Source organism: Chiloscyllium plagiosum, unplaced genomic scaffold (assembly GCF_037043375.1).
Source record: "Chiloscyllium plagiosum isolate Xiang-an unplaced genomic scaffold, Cpla_swu_hap1 HiC_scaffold_27, whole genome shotgun sequence".
NCBI lineage: Eukaryota > Metazoa > Chordata > Chondrichthyes > Orectolobiformes > Hemiscylliidae > Chiloscyllium > Chiloscyllium plagiosum.
In genome coordinates, this window is record NW_028270165.1 from 3,624,105 (window position 1) to 3,646,930 (window position 22,826).

At 46.9% G+C, this 22,826-nt stretch overlaps 1 protein-coding gene across 1 annotated transcript; it reads right to left on the minus strand.

Annotated features, from left to right (window-relative positions):
• Nucleotides 1-4,939: 4,939 nt before the first annotated feature.
• On the minus strand, nt 4,940-20,332 carry LOC148142886 (uncharacterized). The gene is made up of 4 exons (XM_087973882.1): nt 20,255-20,332; nt 14,683-14,864; nt 6,594-7,178; nt 4,940-6,520 (listed from the first exon to the last, which is right to left on the minus strand). Exons 3-4 carry the CDS (start codon nt 6,777-6,779, stop codon nt 5,948-5,950), a joined length of 759 nt encoding a protein of 252 aa, XP_087830008.1. The 5' UTR covers nt 6,780-7,178; nt 14,683-14,864; nt 20,255-20,332; the 3' UTR covers nt 4,940-5,947.
• Between the last annotated feature and the right edge of the window lie 2,494 nt (nt 20,333-22,826).

A 22,826-nucleotide genomic window follows, 5' to 3' on the forward strand; every position in this document is an offset into this window, starting at 1 on the left:
CCACGCTTGCAGCCATGCGCCGCTACCTACATTCCCTGCAACTCGACCTACCCCAGCTCAGGACAACTCTCTCACAGACCTGGAAAGGACCTCTACTGTTCTTCATTTACAGAAAAATCCATAGACTGAACAAACAGTTCTTTCTAGCCATTTCGGAAATTAAAGGCAGTAAGTACCAAAAACTTTCATGCACTTACCCCCAAACTCCGGATTCCTCAACCGTTCCAGAAACTTCCATCGGCCTCCGAAACCAGTCCGGCGCCATTACACACGCGGCCGCTACAGCGCCCGCGGCAATAGCCGCAGACGCCGCCGACGATGACGTCACTTCCGCCCCCACCGACCTCGCAACCTTCATGATCGCGGCCCAAACAACCGCCTCCGGGATCGCCGCAGACAACCTGCTCTGCGATCGTCATGAAGACAATCGCCAACAGATTGGCGACCTCCGCGGCTATGGGGAAGAACTCTGTCTCCGTGGTCGCCGCAGCTACTTCCGCCCCCAGTGACGTCAGCAACCTACATTTGGACCACATCGCCGCATGTGTCTCCGCCTCCCCGCCGCGTTCCGTCACCACGCCTAACCCCGCCCCCGCCGCGTTCCGTCACCACGCCTAACCTCGCCCCCACGCCGCGTTCCGCCACCACGCCTAACCCCGCCCCCACGCCGCGTTCCGCCACCACGCCTAACTCCGCCTCCCCGCCGCGTTCCGTCACCACGCCTAACCCCGCCCCCACGCCGCGTTCCGCCACCACGCCTAACTCCGCCCCCCGGCCGAGTTCCGTCACCGCGCCAAACCCCCCCCTCCGGTCTCCATCACCATGTCCAACTCCGCCCCCACGCCGACCTCTGTCCCCGCCCCCAGGCCTAACCCCGCCCCCACATCCAGCTCCAGTCCCACACCAGGTCCTAGCTCCCGGCCCTGCCGTGTGTTCACCATCCCTCCAGACTTGCCCCTCTCTGAGGATGAAAGATCAGTCCTCAGCAGAGGTCTCACCTTCGTTCCCACACGTTCTCGGGTCAATGAATTCAATACACGGAGTGACACCGAACAATTCTTCCGCCGCCTTCGCCTCCGTGCCTTCTTCTTCAATCAAGACTCTCGCCCACCCTCTGACGACCCCTTCTCCCACCTCCAACACACTCCGTCCACCTGGACACCCCGTGCTGGCCTGCTACCTGCCCTCGACCTCTTCATAGCAAACTGCCGCCGCGATATTAACCGCCACCTGAACTCCCACACCCCTCCCACCCACTCCAACCTCTCACCCTCGGAACGCGCAGCCCTCCACTCCCTCCGTTCCAACCCCAACCTCACCATCAAACCAGCTGACAAGGGAGGTGCAGTAGTAGTTTGGCGCACTGACCTTTACACCGCTGAGGCCAAACGCCAGCTCGCAGATACCTCCTCCTACCGTCCCCTTGACCATAACCCCACCCCCCACCACCAAACCATCATCTCCCAGACCATCCATAACCTCATCACCTCAGGGGACCTCCCATCCACCGCCTCCAACCTCATAGTCCCACAACCCCGCACCGCCCGTTTCTACCTCCTGCCCAAAATCCACAAACCTGACTGCCCCGGACGACCCATCGTCTCAGCCTGCTCCTGCCCAACCGAACTCATCTCGGCATACCTCGACACGGTCCTGTCCCCATTAGTCCAAGAACTCCCCACCTACGTTTGTGACACCACCCATGCCCTCCACCTCCTCCAGGATTTCCGCTTCCCCGGTCCCCAACGCCTCATCTTCACCATGGACATCCAGTCCCTGTACACCTCCATCCCCCATCACGAAGGACTCAAAGCACTCTGCTTCTTCCTTTCCCGCCGTACCACCCAGTACCCTTCCACCGACACCCTCCTTCGACTGACCGAACTGGTCCTCACCCTGAACAACTTTTCTTTCCAATCCTCCCACTTTCTCCAAACAAAAGGAGTAGCCATGGGCATCCGCATGGGCCCCAGCTATGCATGCCTCTTCGTAGGGTATGTGGAACAATCCATCTTCCGCAACTACACTGGCCCCACACCCCATCTTTTCCTTCGCTACATTGATGACTGTATCGGCGCTACCTCGTGCTCCCACGAGGAGGTTGAACAGTTCGTCCATTACACTAACACCTTCTACCCCGACCTCAAATTCACCTGGACAGTCTCGGACTCCTCCCTCCCCTTCCGAGACCTTTCTGTTTCTATCTCAGGCGACCGAATCAACACGGACATCTACTACAAACCAACCGACTCCCACAGCTACCTGGACTACACCTCCTCCCATCCTGCCCCCTGTAAAAACGCCATCCCATTCTCCCAATTCCTTCGTCTCTGCCGCATCTGCTCCCAGGAGGACCAGTTCAAAATACGTACAACACAGATGGCCTCCTTCTTCAAGGATCACAATTTTCCCCCCGACGTGGTCGACGGTGCCCTCCACCGCATCTCCTCCACTTCCCGCTCCTCCGCCCTTGAGCCCCGCCCCTCCAACCGCCACCAGGACAGAACCCCACTGGTCCTCACCTACCACCCCACCAATCTCCATGTACAGCGCATCATCCGCCGTCACTTCCGCCACCTCCAAACAGACCCCAGCACCAAGGATATATTTCCCTCCCCTCCCCTATCAGCTTTCCGTAGAGACCACTCCCTCCGCGACTCCCTTGTCAGATCCACACCCCCCACCGACCCAACCTCCACTCCCGGCACCTTCCCTTGCAACCGCAGGAGGTGCAACACTTGCGCCCACACCTCCCCCCTCACTTCTCTCCAAGGCCCCAAAGGAAACTTCCATATCCGCCACAGATTCACCTGCACCTCCACCCACATCATCTACTGCATCCGCTGCAGCCGGTGTGGCCTCCTCTATATTGGGGAGACAGGCCGCCTACTTGCGGAGCGATTCAGAGAGCACCTCTGGGCCACCCGGACGAACCAACCCAACCACCCTGTAGCACAGCATTTCAACTCCCCCTCCCACTCCACCGAGGATATGCAGGTCATTGGACTCATCCACCGCCAAACCACAACAACGCGACGGTCGGAGGAGGAGCGTCTTATCTTCCGACTGGGAACCCTCCAACCACAGGGGATGAACTTGGACTTCACCAGTTTCTTCATCCCCCCTTCCCCCACCTTGTCTCAGCCGAATCCCTCCAGCCCGGCACCGCCTTTCTGACCTGCAGTCTTCTTCTTGACCTCTCCGCCTCCATCCTACTCCGACCTATCACCCTCACCTTGACCTCTTTCCACCTAATCACATTTCCAACGCCCCTCCTCCAAGTCCCTCCTCCCTACCTTTTATCTTCTCCTGCTGAACACTCTCTGCTCATTCCTGAAGAAGGGCCTGTGCCCGAAACGTCGAATCTCCTGTTCCCTGGATGCTGCCTGACCTGCTGTGCTGTTCCAGCAATAAAGTTTCAACAATAAATACGATTGCCTCTCGAAACAAAAAATGGAATTTAGTCTCTCAGATTACAGCCAGGTTACGTGTCTCTTGGAATACTCTGTGCCGCCTTCTGTTGAATCTTCTGTCAGGAATCCCCTTCTCAGTTTTTTTTAAACGATGCATTCTCTAATACAGAGATGACTGACGGCCAATTTCCCCCTCTCAATAGAACTGAGGACTCTTGGCTCTCGCGAGGGGGAGTTAGAGATCTGGGCGTTCAGTCGATTTTACCCTGAAGGTGGCAACACCAGTCAATGGAGTGGTCACGAAGGTTTCATTCGGCAGTGTGTAAATAAATTGTTTTCCTGGAAGCCAAGTGATTTGACCAGCTACATCACTCCTGAAATACCTCTGCCTAAAACAACTAAAAAAAGTTAGGGTCTGGGCTACCTTCCTAGAATGTTTTGAGGGGATCTTGCCTGGTCCATAACACTGAACACCTGCAAATTGTGTCTCCAGGAAGGATGTAGTGAAACTTGAAAAGGTTCAGAAAAGATTTAAATGGATGGTTCTGAGGTTGGAGGGTTTGAGTTATAGGGAGAGATTGAATAAGTTGCAGGTATTTTCCCTGGAACATCGGAGGCTGAGGAGTGACCTGGTAGATATTTATAAAATTATGAGGGGCACAGATAGGGTAAATAGTCAAAATCTTTTCCCCAGGGTGGGGAATCCAAAACTAGAGGTTTAGGATGAGGGGGAAAAGATTTAAAAGGGACCTGAGGGGTGACCTTTTCACGGAGAGAGTGGTGTATGTATGGAATGAGCTGCCAGAGGAAGTGGTGGAAGCTGGTACAATTTCAACATTTAAAAGGCATCTGGATTAGAACATGAATAGGAAGTGTTTAGAGGGATATGGACAAGTGCTGGCAAATGGGATGAGATTAATTTGGGATATGCAGTCAGCATGGACGAGTTGGACTGAAGGGTCTGTTTCACTGCTGTGCATCTCTTTTGACTCGAAGTCTCTAAAAGATACCACATTGCTTCAACCGAACCGTTACTGACAGATTCTGTGTGTGTGAACCCGAGAGGCCTAGTCGTAGAGATGTACAGCACTGAAACAGACCCTTCGCTACAACTCGTCCAGACATCCAAAATTTAATCTACTCCCATTTGTCATCATTTAGCTCATATACCCATCCAGATGCTTTTTAAATGTTGTAATTGTACCAGCCTCCACCACTTCCTCTGGCAGCTCATTCTGTACATGCACCACCTTCAGTGTGAAAGCTTGTCCCTTGAGGTCCATGCTAAGTTGCCTGTAGTGTTCGGGTGGGTTACTCTTCGGAGGGTCGGTGAGAACTTGTTGGGCCGAAGGGCCTGTTTCCACGCTGTAGGGAATCTAATCAAAGGCACCTGGAGGGGTGTATGAACAGGAAGAGTTTCGAGGGATACAAGCCAAGTGCTGGCAAATGGGACTAGATTAATTTAGGATATCTGGTCAGCATGAATGAGTTGGACCAAAGGGTCTGTTTCCAGCACTTGACCTATATCCCTCTCAACCATTCCTATTCATGTCCCCATCCAGATGCCATTTAAAAGCTGTAATTGTACCTCCCTCCACCACTTCTTCTGGCAGCTCATTCCATACATGCGTCACCCTCTGTATGAAAAGGTTGCCCTTTAGGTCCAATTTAAATATTTTCCCTCTCACCATAAACCCTCTGGTTCTGGACTGCCCAACCTCCAGGGAAATGACCTTGTTATTTGCCCTATCCATACCCCTCATGATTTTATAAACCCATATAAGGTCACCCCTCAACCTCTGACACTCCAGGGAAAACAGCCCCAGTCTATTCAACCTCTCAGCAACATCCTGGTAAATCATTTCTGGTAGAGAAGTCAATGATTTGGGTTAATAACTGAAACACTGACGTCACTGCTGGTGCTGCCTGGCTTGCTGCGTTCTCCCAGCCTCCTGCTTGCCTACTTTGGATTCCAGCATCTGCAGTTTGTTTTTGTCTCTCACGAATGGCAGAGCAGACTCGATGGGCTGAATGGCCTAGCGTCTGCTTTGATGGTCTCACAGGCTTAGGTTTGTGCAGATTGTGTCAGTGGGAACGTGCAGTAGCGCCCAATGGATCAAAGTTCATGGAATCACAGAATCCCTACAGTGTGGACACAGGTCCTTCAGCCCAACAAGTTCAAACTGACCCTCTGAAGAGTAACCCACCCAGATCAATTTCCCTATCCTATTACTCGACATTTCTCCTGACTAATGCACCACACCTACACATCCCTGAACACTGGGACAATTTAGCTTCGCCAATCCACCCTACCTGCACACCTTTGGACTGTGGGAGGAAACCGGAACACCCAGAGAAAACCCACGCAGGCACAGGAGAATGTGCAAACTCCACACAGATAGTTGCCCCAATGCCGGGTCCCTGGCACTGTGAGGCAATGCTACTCACCGCTGAGCCACCGTGGGAGTGGGTGCAATACAGCAGAAAACAAAACAAGCTCACCAACTCTCCCACTGTCAGACTGGGCAGGAGGTTCAGTCCTGGGGGTGACCCACAGCAGCCTCACCGACAGAATCCGATTGTTGGGAGCGCTGGTGCCCCCGCTGGTGCCTCTGCAAGTTGCAGGCCTGGGTGAATGCCTTCCCGCACTCAGGGCAGCTGAAGGGCCGCTCGCCGGTGTGAACCCGCTGGTGCTTCAGTAAGTCAGAGGAATTGCTGAAGGCCTTTCCACACTCAGGACAAGCGAATGGCCTCTCCCCGGTGTGGACCCGCCGGTGGATCAGCACGTGGGAGAAATTGCTGAAGGCCTTCCCACACTCGGGGCAACTGAAGGGCCTCTCCCTGGTGTGGACCCACCGGTGGGTCAGCAGTTTGGAGGCATGGGTGAAGGCTTTCCCACACTCAGGGCAGCTGAAAGGCCTCTCCCCAGTGTGGACCCGCCGGTGGGTCAGCAGGGCGGAGGAATCGCTGAACCCCTTCCCGCACACTGGGCAAGTGAATGGCTTCTCCCCTGTGTGGACCCGCCGGTGGGTCAGCAAGGCGGAGGAACTGCTGAACCCCTTCCCGCACTCTGGGCAGGCGAATGGCCTCTCCCCGGTGTGGACCCGCTGGTGCTTCAGAGGAATTGCTCAAGGCCTTCCCGCACTCCGGGCAGCTGAGGGGCCTCTCCCCCATGTGGACCCGTCTGTGCCTCAGCAGGGTGGAGGAACTGCTGAACCCCTTCCCGCACTCAGGGCAGGAGAATGGCCTGACCCCAGTGTGACTGCGCTGATGAGCCTCCAGGACAGACGGCACATGGAAGCCTTTCCCACAGTCGCCACACTTCCAAGGTTTCTCCACGGGGTGGGATTCCTCAGGTTTCTCCATGGCTGAAGCTTCAACGGCACACAAACACGTGTACAGTCCCTCCCCGCCGTGAATTCCTCTTTCCAGGCTGGATAACTGTTTTAGGTTCCACACTCAGTGCGCTGTAACAGTAGGGTCTCTCATTCAGTCCCACTGATGCTGAAAACTTACTGAAACAGGGACCAAAAAACTTTGCTCCTTCTCACAGAATCTTAGTCAAAACTCGTTACAGTCCCAATGGACTGAACAACTGTCAGACATTGACTTGAAATTAAGGACAGCAGACGCTGAAGAGTCAGAGTCGAAAAGTGCGGAAAAGTACAGCAGGTCAGGCAGCATCTGAGCAGCAGGAGAGTCGGCGTTTTGGGCATAAGCCCTTCATCTGTTGATTTTTAAACTTCAGTTTTCAGATCAAATACTCTGTAAAAAGAGATTACAAAAGTCATCATTGTCACTGAGAAGGTCTGTAGCCTTAAAACTTGTCTTTAAACATTTAGACTAAATGTAATGCTGAATTATGGAACACATTTATTGCACTGGAACATAGACAGACAGCAAGGCTCAGAAAAGGGGGGATCTTAAAGAATGCAAAAGATAGGGATACCTGGGATTACCAAGTGATAACAGGATGCTGTAAGACAATTAAGAACGTTTGCCTCAGCATTGGTGAATCTGTATGAACAGGACACCAAGTGATAACATTCACAGCCATTCCCTTGTGAAATTAATGACAGTGTTTGATTCTGACCCTGAAACGAAACTTGGTACTATCAAAAACTTTGTAATTAACGGTCAGTTGCTGTCAATTATAATGGATTCTTATACCCCTTGCAAGCAGGGCAGTCACAGAAAATAAATCTTTGCTGTTACAAAACCCTGACTTGAGAGTTCAAAAGGACACTAGAGAGAGACACCATTTTAGTGCTGAGGCTGTTGAATCCAGTAGAAAATTAACTCTTGGTGCTTAGCTGCTATGGATTGAATTTAATTGCATTTTGAGTCTTTTTGATGCTTTTGAGTAGCCAATTCTGGCTATGAAATGCAACCTCTGTAAAAGGAAATACTGATAAAGCTTTAACTTACTTGCTGTTTTTACAGACTGCCCCACTGTCAATTCTAACTAATCAGATCTTATGTCTTATTTGAATTTCAATCACAAACTTGAAAAGAAGGCATGTTTCATTCGAAGACGAATGAATCAGTTTAAATGCAACCTTACAGTAACATCTCAGCCTCAGGTACAGAATGATTTAGTGCTTAAAAAGCAGGAGTCTGCTCCTAGCTTAGAAATTATTCTAGATCGAATATTGAAGAGATTCTTGCACAATGTGTCGGGAAGCCATTTTATGATTGAACGTTTGCCCTCCTTACGAAGAAGCCGTTTTATAAAACAACTGTATCTGACATGTGAGCTGTGCAAGGTTATCTTGTGAACTCTCCAATTAGCTGAGACTGGTACCTCTTTATGAGAGGAGTTTATCTCACTAGCAGGCGCCTAACTCAGCTGTTTTTCCCACCTGACGAATGGCTGAGGGCCTGTAGGAGTGATTAGTCAAGCTTCACAGATCTGTCAATTAGCTTTTCTTCCTTATGAATTATTGTCTTTCACTGTTATCTGTCTAATTAAGAACATGCAATTTCTTTTTCAAACTTTTGTACAAAGGAAGCCACTTTGTATCAATACTTTGGAGTAGCCTGCTGGGCATTTGAACAGCTGGTAACCTACTCTCCTAGATTATTAGAACCTAGTTAGTTTAGCTGATAGGTATCAATGTTATGTTGTCACAGTGATGCTATTAGTGAATAAAGGGGATAACTAAAATTATACTAAACTGTCCATAACAGGTTTTTATTCCAGACTTCCAAACAGTACGATTTCCGGGACGAACCAAGAGAGAGGCTTTACAGGTCTGAGTCCACAAGGGATTCCCTGGGCCATCTCAAATCTCCACTTTAACATCAGTCCAGGGTCGAAATTCAGAACAAGCAATTCTTTTTCTGCAGAACAATCTTTTCTTTTGTTATTCCACAAAATTGAAAGCACCATCCCAATCTCTCTCCCCCCATCCATTCTCACTCCACTCTAATTCTCCTGAAGGATGCTAATTCAGGTTCTTTCAGGGCCAAAAAAGTAAAAACATCTCTGTTGAATAACTCTACCTGAAAGTTAACAACTTTCACGACATTGGGATACTGCTCAGTGTGAGCAGATCTGTTTTTGGGAAGCAAAGGAAAACTGTATAAATTCAGGATAAACCTGCAATACAACGTCTTTAGAAACAACCAGACACGGGGTCAAGGCATTGACACCAACACCAGTGAGAAACTAAACATACAGACGTGGCAAACCATCAGTCTTTAATATTTTAGAATGGGTTGTAGGTATCATTAATATGTAAATCTCAGAACTTCTTACAAATCACCTTCTCGAGATAACTTAAGGTTTGTAACAAAAGGTGACATCTCAGCTCAGACAATGCATTAAAGGTATGAGGTCACAGTCAGTCTGTATCCCAATTTTGAATCTGACAGGTTCTGTTTCCAAAGTGAAATTTACAAAATATTACATGCATGCACTGCCTGCATTGACTGCCATCAGACTGCGCATTTTTTGAACAAAATCAAATTTTTGGATCAGAAATTGGCTAGCTGAAAGAAGACAGAGGGTGGTGGTTGATGGGAAATATTCATCCTGGAGTTCAGTTACTAGTGAGTTACCACAAGGATCTGTTTTGGGTCCACTGCTCTTCATTTTATAAATGACCTGGATGAGGGCATAGAAGGTGGGTTCGTAAATTCGCGGATGACACTAAAGTCGGTAGAGTTGTGGCTACTGACTAAGGATGTTGTCAGTTACAGAGGGACATAGATTAGCTGCAGGGCTGGGCTGAGAGGTGGAAAATGGAGTTTAATGCGGAAAAGTGTGAGGTGATTCACTTTGGAAAGAGCAACAGGAATGCAGAGTACTGGGCTAATGGCAAGATTCTTGGTAGTGTAGATGAGCAGAGAGATCTCGGTGTCCAAGTACGTAGATCCTTGAAAGTTACCCAGGTTGATAGGGCTGTTAAGAAGGCATACGGTGTGTTAGCTTTTGTTGGTAGAGGGATTGAGTTTCAGAACCATGAGATCATGTTGCAGCTGTACAAAACTCTGGTGCGGCCAGATTTGGAGTATTGCGCACAGTTCTGGTCACCGCATTATAGAAAGGATGTGGAAGCTTTGGGAAAGATTCAGAAGAGATTTACTAGGATGTTACCTGGTATGGAGGGAAGGTCTTAGGAGGAAAGGCTGAGGGGCTTGCGGCTGTTTTCGTTAGGGAGAAGGAGGTTGAAAGATGACTTAACTGAGACATAAGATAATCAGAGTTAGATAGGTTGGACAGTGAATGCCTTTTTCCTTGGATGGCAATGGCTAGCACGAGGGGATATAACTTTAAATTGAGGGGTGATAGATATAGGACAGATGGTCAGAGGTAGTTTCTTTCCTCAGTAGTAGAGGTGTGGAACGTACTGCCTGCAATAGGAGTAGACTCGCCAACTTTAAGGGCATTTAAATTGTCATTGGATAGACATATGAACGAGAATGGAAGAGTGTCGGTTAGGTGAGCTTCAGATTGGTTCCACAGGTCGGTGCAACATTGAGGGCCGAAGGGTCTGCACTGCGCTGTAATGTTCTATGTATCTATAAATATAATTGTACAAATACAAATTCACCCTATACACTTATATGCATGTGTGCATGCATGAGAGAAAGCAAATGTCTATGTCTATGCTGTTTATCTCTATGTCTATTTGATAACAAATGCTTTATTTCTGTAAATGTTGTTATAAATCAGAGTTGGGTACTAATAGTTAGATGGAAGGGAGAGAGAATTCCTCAAGTTGGGTACCATAAGAATCCTGGGAGACCCTTATTTCTGGCTTACTTCCTAATGAACAAACATTAAACAAGCTCACCTATTTATTTCTAAGTTTGTTTCATTTTTCTTGTTTATTCCCTGCTACGATGAGTCTCTCTGTCTGGATGGTTGACAGGCTGGGGCAATGTGGGTTGGGCCTTGAGTGGCGGAATGTTTTATTGTTCTGGAAGGTGGAAAAGGGGGTCAAAGTTTCAGCAAAAACCCAGCAGAGCTGAGGACATACGACACCTTACTCTGTGGGAACAGGGAGATCGACAGAGAAATCAGGACCTGAAATCCGAGCTGACACCAGGCTACCCTGTGATCAGTGCTTTGATGAGTAATGCCAACCATCTACCTTTACCGAGCTTCCCATTAAACCTCTTTGTAAGGAGTCTCAGATCATAATTATTCTCTTCAATGTGTGCAGCCAATTCACTCACTTTTGTTACAATGCAGCACACATTCAGCTTTTACTTTTATTTTTTGTGATCTTTTGAATCGAGCTTTGATTGCTGTTACGTTTACCCTCCTTGTCCCTTTTTATCGTTCTCCAACGTTCATTTTCCACATCACCACACTGCTCACCGGCCTTGATTTGGATTGGTCATGCTAAATTGCCCATTGTGTCCAGGGATGTGCAAGTTAGGTGGGTTAGCCATGGGAAATGCACAGTTATAGTTTCACAGTAATAGAAGCAGGAGTAGGCCATTTGGCCCATCCAGCCTGCTCTGCCATTCATTAAGATCATCATCTCAGCTCCTCCTATCTGCATTGTCCCAACTACCCTTTAATTCCCTACAATGCAATAACCCAGCCAACTGTATCCTGAATATACTTAATAAAGCTGCTGCTACTGCTTCCTTGGGCAGACAATTCCATAGATTCACCACATTCCAGGAAAAACAGTTCTTCCTCATCTCTGTCCTAAATCTACTCTCCCTAATCTTGAGGCCATGTCCCCTAGTCCTAGTCTAATTCACCAGCAGAAACGACAGGACAGGATAGGTGGGGTGGGGGTGGTCTGTGTGGCATGCTCTTCAGAGGGGTCAGCGTTGCCTTTATGGGCTGAATGGCCTGATTCCACACTATCGGGCTTCAATGATTTACCAAGGTTGTGTGCGTTCCGGATGACATCTCCCAGAACCTCCCACTTTCTGCAAATCGAAAGACAAGTCCCACCCTGCCCTCTCGTATGTGTGTTCTGTAACTGCTTAATCGTTTCTAGTGAATACAGCCCACACCTGCTGCTGCTAGTAACCTTTACAAAGCTGAAGAAACAATGCAATACCTGCTGTATTGAAAATCGTAAGGCTTCTAACGATATCAGCTCCTGATTCACCACTCCTTCTGATGGACAGCGTTGGAAATACAATGTTGAAGGCTGAATGAAATGAGCAGTTTAAAACAAAAACCCACCTAACCCTTCACTAGGTTCTCTACTCAGCACACTGTACTTACTGCCAGTAAACCTGAAAGCACTTCATCCCCACAGTGCAATGAATTCCCACTTTCCACTAGAATTCCAGATGTGCTCCCTCACTCAGTTACTGTCTCACAACTGGAAGAATTCGTTGTAACTTCTGCTCCCAGGAAGGGCAAAACATCTTTGAAAACTGCTCTGAAAGTCTAGTCTTCACAACCACACTTCTACTTTCACTGAGGACGATTAGAGTCATACAGCACGGAAACAGACCCTTCAGCCCAACTCATTGGTGCCGACCAGATATCCTAAATTAATCCAGTCCCATTTGCCAGCATTTGGTCCATATCCCTCAAAACCCTTCCTATTCATGTACCCATCCAGATTGTACCATCCTCCACCGCTTCCTTTGGCGGCTCATTCCACAGAGACATCACCATCTTTGTGAGGAAGTTTCCCCTCAGGTTACCCCTCTCATCTCAAAACTATGCCCGATACTTTTGGACTCCCATATCCTGGGGAAAAGATCTTGGCTATGCATCCTATCCATGCCCCTTATGAACTTCTATAAGGTCACCCCTCAGCCTCCACTCTAGTGAAAACAGACCCAGTCTGTTCAGCCTTTCCCTGGAGCTCAAACCTTCCAACTCTGGCACAGCCTTCTAAATCCTTTCTGAACTCTTTCAAGTATCACAACATCTTTCCTACAGCAGGGAGATCAGAACTGAGTGTGGTATTCCAAAACATGGTCTAACTCAATGTACTGACCAATGGAGGAAAGTAGACCAAACAGCTCCTTCATTATCTGATCGACTTGCGACTCCACTTTCAAGGAACTATGAACCTGCTCTCCAAGATCTTTTTGTTCTGCTACACTCCCCAGGACCTTAGCATTAGGTGTACAAGTCCTGCCCTGATTTGCCTTACCAAAATGTAAAATCTCATACTCATCTAAATTAAACTCAATCTGCCACTCCTTGGCCAATCAGCCTATGTAATCAATTCTAATTTATATCAAACTTTCTTTCCTCTCTCATTCCCAGAAAGCTGAAAATCTCCATCCCTCAGACTCTCCCCCATTCTCACTTTGCTGAACCTAATTCCTCGAAGGGTGTGGTTCATGCTGATTAACAGGCCCACACTCGGGGGGGGGATCTAAATGAAACAGACAGAATGCTGAACAGCTAGGACAGAGTGGACATTGACAAGATGTCTCCATTGGTAAGAGAGGGCACAGCCTTCGAGTAAGGGGAAGACTTTTCTGAATGGAGATAAGAAGAAATGTCTTCAGCTAGAGAGTGCTGAATCTATAAAATTCATTGCCACAGGAGGCCAGGTCACCGAGTATATTTAAGACTGAGATAGATAGCTTCTTGAGTATCAAGGGAATCGAAGGTAATGGGGAGAAAGCAGGAGAATGAGGTTGAGAAATTTATCAGCCATGATTGAATGGCGGAGCAGACTTGATGGGTTGAATGGCTTAATTTCTGTTCTCGTGTCTTATGGTCTCACACAGTATGAGCAGGGGTAGACCATTTGGTTTTTCGAGCTTGCGCCAGCACTGAACAGATCATAACTGGATATGAATATACTTACATCTGGGTGGATAGGTTGTGATGTTTTTCACTGGAGTGTAGGAGGTTGAGAGGTGACTTTATAGAGAGGATTATAAGATCATGAGGGGTATAGATGAGGTGACCAGCAGATGTCCTTTTCTTAGGGTGGGGGTTTCAAGATGAGGGAGCAAATTTTGAAGGGGAGAGGAGAAAGATTTTAAAAAGATATGAGGAGAACCTTTTTTTTAAGAAAGTGGTTTGTGTGTGGAATCAATGTCCAGAGGAAGTGTGGATGCAGGTGCAGTAACAATGTTTAGAAGACATTTGGATAAGTACATGAATAGGAAAGGTTCAGAGGGATATGGGCCAGTCACTGGCAAATGGACCAGTTTAATTTGAGAACATAGCATGGACTAGTTGGACTGAAGAGTCTGTTTCTGTGCTGTATGATCCTGTAGCTGTTCTCTACTGGTCTGAAAACCATTTTCTTGGAGATCCAAGATGGCGGTGGTCTGCTGTGTTGGGCTCTGTGCCATATCCTCTGGCAATGTGGACCTTTACCCCCCCCCCCCCTCATTAACCATCCTTAGGAGAAGAAAATACTAAACTTAGTGAACATCTGGAGCTGCTATAATTGTGGTTTGACAGCTTTAGGACCAGAATGAAAGCAAATGAAGGAAAGGGGCCGACAGGGGTGCAGCAGGCAGGGCACTCCCCTACTGCATCGGGGGTGCCTGGAGCCATTGCTCAAAATCCCAGGGCAGTCCCATTGGATTTAATGGGGCAGCAGCAGTTACTCTCAGAGTTTGCCAAACTCTGAGAAAAGATTGAAGCAGCGGTGGAACCACTATCTGCCACGCTGGAAAAGCATGGAGCAGGAAATTCAAATGTTGGCCCGAAGAGAATAGGCAGCGGAAGAGAGGACCGTGGCATCGGAGACCGTGGTGGAGGTCTCAGGAGGAAGGATCCAAACGCTGGAAGACCAGGTTCGGGTCCTTCAGGAGCAAGTGGACGACCTGGAAAACAAAAGTAAGAGAAAAAGCTTACAGCTCGTGGGTCTTCCGGAACGTGAGGAAGGCGAAGACCTCGTTGGAATCCTGGAGAAGTGGTTCCTGACGTTCTTGGGGCTGGAGTTGGAGTCGGGCCTGTTGAGTTTGGAGCGGGCCCACCGAATTGCAATGTGCAGGTCAGGACCGGACCCACGCCCCCGCACGGTCCTTGTGCGACTCCTGCATTATAAAGAAAAACAGTTAGTGATTGAAACAGCAAGAAAACTGGGAAGAGATCCACAGGCTTTAATACACAAAGGCTCAAGAATAATATCTTTTCAGGACTTCTCAGGAGGAAGAATTAAGAAGAGAAAGGGCTTTTGATGAAGTTAAGAGAAAATTAAGGGATCTGAACATTCAATATTCCTTGAGGTCCCTGGCCATGTTGCATTTCGCTCATGGGAGGTCGGTATCTCATTTTGATTCAGCAGAAAAGGTGAAGGACTTTGTGAATTCTCTGAATTCAAGGACTCAGGTCGGGATAGGGCCATCGATATGGACAATGGTACAGTTCTTTCTGCCCCTTCTTTTCTTTTCCTCTCTCCATTTTTTTGTGGTTATCGGCTTCTCTGTACTGCCTTGATGTAAAACCGGAATTATTTAGTATATCGTTCAGTTGTGCATTATGTGGGGACTTTTGTTTTAACTGCTGTCCTTTTGGTTTTGGTTTGGGGGTGGCTATACCTCTGGTTAAGATGTATGGAGAAGGGGTGTGTGTGTGTTTGTGTGTGGGGGGGGGGGGGGGGGGGTGGGGGGGGTGGGGAGGGCGGGAGTGGGGGGAATGGGCATCCATTTTTAACTCTCAGAATGTAAATAACGTTTTTTTTCATCTGTGAATTGCCTGGGGCTAGGGCACGGCCTCAGCTGGAAGGATCCAGGATGTTAGCTATGGGCAAGGTGGGGTGGGGTGGTGGGGGAGTTATGATAGGGTATTCTTATCCTTTAGCTCTAAGAGTGGAGGAGTGGCTATACTGATAAGAAGGAACCTCCCTTTCCAGGTAATTGAGCAAATTAAGGATGAACTTGGACAGTTCATCATTCTTAAAGCTCAACTACATGGAGAAGAGTATGGCGTCCTGAATGTGTATCCCCCCACCACATGCACCCTCTTACACTTCTAATTGATGCAGTTGCTAAATTAATGAGTCTTGGGGTGCACAGCACAATCATAGGAGAGGATTTTAATCGCCTCATAGATCCTGAGGTAGACAGGGTAACAAGGGGCCTGGCATGTATGACTGCACAATCTAAGCAGTTGGTGGACATGATTAGTTTCCCTACAGTGTGGAAATGGGCCCTTCGGCTCAACAAGTCCACACTGACCCTCTGAAGAGTAATCCACCCAGACCCATTTCCCTCTGGCTAATGCACCTAACACCATGGGCAATTTAGCATGGCCAATTCACCTTACCTGTACATCATTGGACTGTGTGAGGAAACCAGAGCACCCAGAGGAAAACCACGCAGACACGGGGAGAATGTGCAAACTCCACACACAGTCGTCTAATGCTGGAATCGGACCTTGGTCCCTGGTGCTGTGAGGCAGCAGAGCTAACCACTGAGCCACCGTGCTGCCCCAGTGTGAGGAGTTGGGGTTAGTGGATGTGTGGAGGCACCTCCACTTGAATAGAAGAGACTTTACTTTCTATTCCAACCCATACAAGTGCCACACGCGAGTTGACATGTTTTTTTATGTCATCAGATATTTTGGATAGAACACTGGCTTGTAAAATTGGGAATATAGCTGTCTCAGACGACATGCCAGTGTATTTAGATGGTCAAATCAAGGGTGGTGGAATGGATGCATGGCACTGGTGCACGGACCCATTCCTGTTAAGGGATAGCAAATTCGTTGAGTACATCAGAAGAAAGTTCAGGGTCTTCTGGGATATCAACTCTAGTAAGGCCAGTAATCCGGCAATACTGTGGGAGGCCACTAAGGCATATTTATGAGGCCTAGTTATTTCGTATTAAACAACTAGAAGGAAGCAGAGGGAGGAGCAACAATAGATGCTGAGGAAGTATATTATATTAGGCCTTCACTGGTCAAGCTGCAGCTCTCCGGGCTGCTCTCGACTCATTGCACACACAGGTGGCAAAAAAGGGTCTCCTTCGCCAAACAAAGATTGTTTGAATTTGGAGAACCTGCCCCTCCCCAGTATAAAGGCGGAACAGGTTTCCCTGTTGAATGCCCCTATGACGATACAAGAGGTGCAGGAAACAATAAAGCATCTCCAGAGTGGCAACGCACCGGGGTCAGATGGATTCCCAAGTGAATTCTATAAGGAATTCATAAATGCCACCTCTGGGGATGTATAGCTATTCAGATACACAGGTTTGTCTTCCACCCTCTCTTAGGGAGGCTAATATCGCCTTCATTTTAAAGAAGGGGAAAGAGCCTGAAGAACGTGCTTCATACAGACCCATTTCACTTTTGAATGTAGATTGAAAAATTCTACCCAAGATGCTGGCTCTGAGGTTGGAAAAGGTGTTGCCCTATATTATGAAAGATGATCAGATGGGTTTTAAGGGTCGTAGCTCCTCCAACAATATCAGGAGGGTACTGAACATGGTGCAGGTATGCCGCAAAGATTGATCCTGGGTTCGGTGGTCTCCCGAGACGCAGAAAAGGCATTTGACCGGATAGAATGGCTGTACTTGTTTGGGGTCCACAAGCATTTTGGTCTGGGGGGATACTTTGCTAGATGGGTGGTAGTGTTGTATAATGATCCTAAGGCAGCAGTCATCACAAATGGCAGTAAGTCAGATAACTTTAATAGTGGGAGAGGTAGTAGACAGGGGTGTCCTCTTTCACCACTGCTATTTATCTTGGCAATTGAGCCATTAGCTGAGGCAATCAGGAGAGATCCTGAAATAGTGGGGCCAGAGGTGGGAATGGGCGAGCATAAGATCACCCAATATGCTGATAACATCCTTTTGTTCTTGGCCAATCTGGAGGAGTCAGTTTCTCGATTGATTCAAACAAGAAATTTATTTGGCTGTTTTTCGGGCTGCAGGATCAACTTTACAAAATCGGAAGCCGTGCCGGTGGGGGGGTTAGTGAAGGTGCCTGATCTGAAGGATGGAATGCAGTTCCTGTTTAGATGGTTGTCAAAAGGGTTTTTGTATTTGGGAATTTTTATTACCCCTACTTTCCACCACCTGTATAAGGCTAACCATGTACAATTACTGGAGAGGATAAAGCAGGATTTGCAGCAGTGGGACGGATTACCGTTATCATGGTTAGGCCGAATAGCTCTGAATAAAATGAATGTTCTTCCTCGCCTGTTGTACCCCTTGAGAATGCTCCCGCTGTTGCTACCCAGATGAGTATTACTGAGGCTCAGTGGTTGGCTAGGTTCTTTTATTTGGTGTCGCAGGCGCCCCCTAATTAAATTTACCAAATTGCAGCTCTCGCAGGGTGAGGGAGTGGGGTGAACCTTCCAGACTTGAAGAGACATTAAATATGCACTTTGTTACCATATCTGGGTGGCTGGGCATGGGGGTGATTCGAGGTCAATTTGGCTTGATGTTGAAGCCTCGCCGTTGCGATGTCCTCTCATTATTTATGGATAAGATGAAATCCATGACCGAGCAGTGTAAGAGTCCAATCATTTTAAATACAGTGAAAGCCTGGAGGATAATGAAGCAAGATGAGGGCAGTTGGCTTAAGACCTCACTGTTTACCCCATTGATGGAAGCCCAAGGATTTAAACCTGGGGCAATGGACTCCAGCTTTCTGTCATGGGAGAATAAGGGAATCTCCTGTCTGGGAGACTTATTCAAGGGGGAGGTCTTGATGTCATTTAGCCAGCTAAGTCAGAAATATGGATTGTACCTATTCCGGTACTTTCAGATAAGGGATTATATACAGAAAAAGACAATGGTCCCAGCTCAGCTTTCCAGGTCAGACGTGGAGAAAGAGTACTCCAGTGTGCTGGTGTTCTTTCAGTCAGTACTTTGTATTATTTACAAAAGGGACGTGCCTTAGGGGACATGGAGGGAATCTGTAGGACATGGAATCAGGAGCTCAGAGAGGATACTTCATTGGAAGTATGGAAGGAAATATGGGAAAATGTAAGGAAAATTTCAATACGTAACACAGCAAAGGCAATGAAATTGAAGATTTTACACAAGGCTCATATGGTGCCACAGAGGCTAGCTAAGTTCAAGAGAGGAGTACCACCAGGGTGTCCCAAATGTAAAATTAGTAGAGGCTCTCTCTCTCACACTGCTATTGGTCATTTTTTAAGATCCAGACTTACTGGAGTGCTATAGTAAGGGAGTCGAAGGACATCCTCGGGATTGAAGTTAAAGTGGATCTGGCATTTCTTCTTCTGGGGTTGGCAAATTTGCCCTCTCCTGGGAAACATGGGAAGAGACTGTGTAACATTCTTACCCACTATGCAAGGAAGAACATTTTAATGAAATAGACATTGGGGAAAAAAACCCAGGTCTTATGGGGTGGCGTCGGCTAGTGATGGAGCACCTCCCCCAAGACTACCACATGAATATGGTGCACCACAGAACAGAGCGGTTTTACAAGACATGGCAACCCTTTCTAAATTATATGGATGCAGACTTATCAGCAATATTGATTAGGGCCGTGGTATGCAATAGGAATCAGTTTGGGCACCAGTGGGGCCCTGGGAAGGGAGGCTGGGGGAAAAGATTAGAGGTACAATAACTGGAGCTCCCAGGGCTGGGAGCCTCAGTGGAGGTGTAGTGAGTGAAATAGAATAAAATAATGTGATGTAATTTAATTTGAATTCAGTTTAATTCAATTTTTTAAAAAATTGATTGTAGTTTAGTTTAAGCTGAGTAGGTACGGTTGTTCTGGTAGAATAGTCGTTAGTTAATTATTAATAGTATCTTGATATGACATTGTTGTACTGCCTCTATCTTTCTGTATTTTGGTATTGTTCTTTTTTGTCTATAGATGTTTTGTAAAAGATTTGAAAAAGTTTCTAATAAAATATTTTTTAAAAAATTTCCTTGCCTTCCCCCATAACTACTTTTAACATTTAAAAGTCAGATAAACTCAGCTTTGAATATATTCAATGACCCCCTAACTGCAGGAAGACATTCCCACTTCTGAACTCAATTCCTCTTGCTAATACACCACTTGCCTTGCTCATTGCCTGCTGCACCTATCTGACAACTGGCATTGACTGGGATAGAAAGCCTGAGTAGAACGTAGCTGAGGCACCTTTGTACATCCACACATCATTCCTGATGAATGGTTTTTGCCCAAAACATTGACTGTCCTGCACCACGGATGCTGCCTGATCTGTTGTACTTTTCCAGCGCCACATTTTTCGACTCTGATCTCTAGCATCTGCAGTTCTCACTTGTTCCACATCCCAATATAAACAATGCATTTAACAATGCATCTCCTTTCGGTTTTTATTTCACAGGAAAAACTATAACTTCACACTGTGTTACTGCATTTGCCATGTGTTTGACAATTAAGACACAATTAACCAACTTTGCTGCAAGTCAAGAACTGAACTCCAGAATGAAAAAATAAAATGGAAAAGGGGGGTGAGAAAAGAGTGTGTTGTACTCACAGATGTTGGACAGAGGAAAGTTGCAGTCTGAGGTGAAGCTCAGTCTTCATTCAGACAGAGAGGAACAGCAACTACAGCTTCACAAGCTCATGGTCCAACTTCCGCATTCTGAGAATAGGGGCGCTCTCAATGGCAGGAAGACCACACTCCTTCCGATCTTCTAGCGCTTTCTATTGGTCCATCAAAAGAATGTTGCGCGCTGTTTCCGCTGTCAGATAGGAGCATGCGCAGTATTTTGCTGACACCGGCATACATGCGCAGTATTTTGCTGACACCGAGAAGCATGCGTAGTATGTCCTGTGGAGATGTTGGTATCGCCGACAGATTTTCATTCCAAATGCTAATAGGAGAGTAAAAAAAGACTGGTGCCACAACTTTGTTTTCCTGGGACTCAACATTTTATTGTTTTTGAATTTTGTCTGGCTGCTCAATTTTATATGTCTTTTCCCCAGGGTAGAGGAAGTCCGAAACTAGAGGGGCATCGGATTAGGGTGAGAGGGGAAAGGTTTAAAAAGGATAAAGTTTCATGCAGAGCATGTATGGAATGAGCTGCCAGAGGCCATGTGTCAAGGCTAGTACATTTACAACATTTAAAAGGCTTCTGGATGGGTTCTGGAAAGACCTCGATATGAATAGGAAGGGTTGAGAGAGATATGAGCCAAATACTGGCAAACAGGTCACTAGATTAATTTAGGATATGTGGTCGACGTGGACCAAAAGCTTTGTACCTGTGCTCTGCAATTCTATGACTCTATTTCTACATATTCTGTACCAATTTCACAAGACTAGGAATAGGTCATTCCTCCCTCACAACCTGCCCTCAACTGTGGCTTAACTGCAAGTTTCAGAATGATGTCTGCAGCCTTTTTTTTAAGCAATTGAATATGCTTTCAGACTTTATTGATGTTTCTAAATACGTTATTTTAGCTATTCTCAATGTTTTAAAGATTAGCCATTTCGCTGGCTCAGTGGTTAACACTGCTGCCTCACACTGCAAGGGATCCGGGTTCGATCCCATTGTTTGGCAACTGTCTGTGTGGGATTTGCACATTCCTCTGCCCTCCTTTCAGTGCTCCAGTTTCCACCCATGGTCACAAAGATGGGCAGGTTAGGGTGGATTGGCCTTGCTAAATTGCCCCACAGTGTTCAGAGATGGGTTTTGGGGTGGGTCTGGGTGGGATGCTCTTCGGAGGGTCAGTGTGGACTCGATGGGCCGAATGGCCTGCTCCCACAGTGTGGGGATTCTATGATTACAAGAGTTGTCAAACGAGCAATTTTAATTGGTGAAGTATAAGACCAGGAGCCAATCTTTATGCAGTTTTCCATTCATGCACAGAGTGAAACTTTAGAATTGTATCACTCTGAGCTCTACTCCAATCTCCATTTAGGACAGAGATGAGAAGAAACTTATTCACCCAGAGAGTGGTGGCTGTGTGGAATGCTCTGCCCCAGAGCGCAGTGGAGGCCCAGTCTCTGGATTCGTTTAAGAGAGTTGGATAGAGCTCTCAAAGATAGTGAAATCAAGGGTTATGGAGATAATGCAGGAAGAGGATACTGATTAGGAATGATCATCCATGATCATATTGAATGCGGTGCAGGCTCGAAGGGCAGAATGGCCTACTCCTGCACCTATTGTCTATTGTCAATGTCAATAAATGTCTTTTTATCTGTCCTCAAACAATCATATAATCAATCTGTCCCTCCTTAACCTTGATTTTTTTAAAGTTAGCAGTTTCTTCCTTTAGATAAACCTTATCAATCAAAACACAAAACAATGTTTCAAACCTAATTAAAGATTTGTCAAGTTCTGTACAAATCTTCTGGGATCCCCAGTAATCACCCCATATGAGCTGTTATCTTCATCAAATAATCTGACAATTATTGACTGCTATCAAGCTCTTCCATCCCAGGAAATTTCCTTTCTCTGCAAAGTTTGGTTCATGTTGGCAAGTTCAATCCTCCTCCATTTCCCAGGAGCACACTCTATAACGTGTTACATTCTCAGTATCTGTTTAACGCTCAGTGGGAAAACTGTTTTCAGTCTCACAGTTATACAGAATACCTCCAAAATGTTTTTGAAGAATGCACTGCTCCCACAAGAGCTGGTAGTTCCACAGTTAAAATGCTATCAACGGCACTTTTTCTTATTTACCCACCTTCCCAGGATACAGGATTTCTCTCACTAGAAACTGTGCCCCCAGTAAAAAATCCAGCAGGAAGATCATTATGCAGCTATCAGTAAAAATGTCTCATTTGGGTCACCCAATGATAGAAATGGAAGAACCTGTCTCTTCACGAGAGATATCCGGCTGGCCTTGTGTTGGTGCTTGCTTGGTTGTCTTTGCTGTTTCCCCTCTAACTGTTCAAAACGTCTGGTTTTATACCCTAAAACATCAGATCATTTCATTGGTTTGGTGTCATTCCAAACGGTAAAATTCAAATTCGATAGGATTTTGGTATCGGGGCATACTTTAAACTGATTGGCCAAATTGGAATTTGTTTTTGTTCAATGGCAACACAACTCCAGCTATTTGTTTCAACCAAATGTTACATTTTTAAATTGTTCAGCACG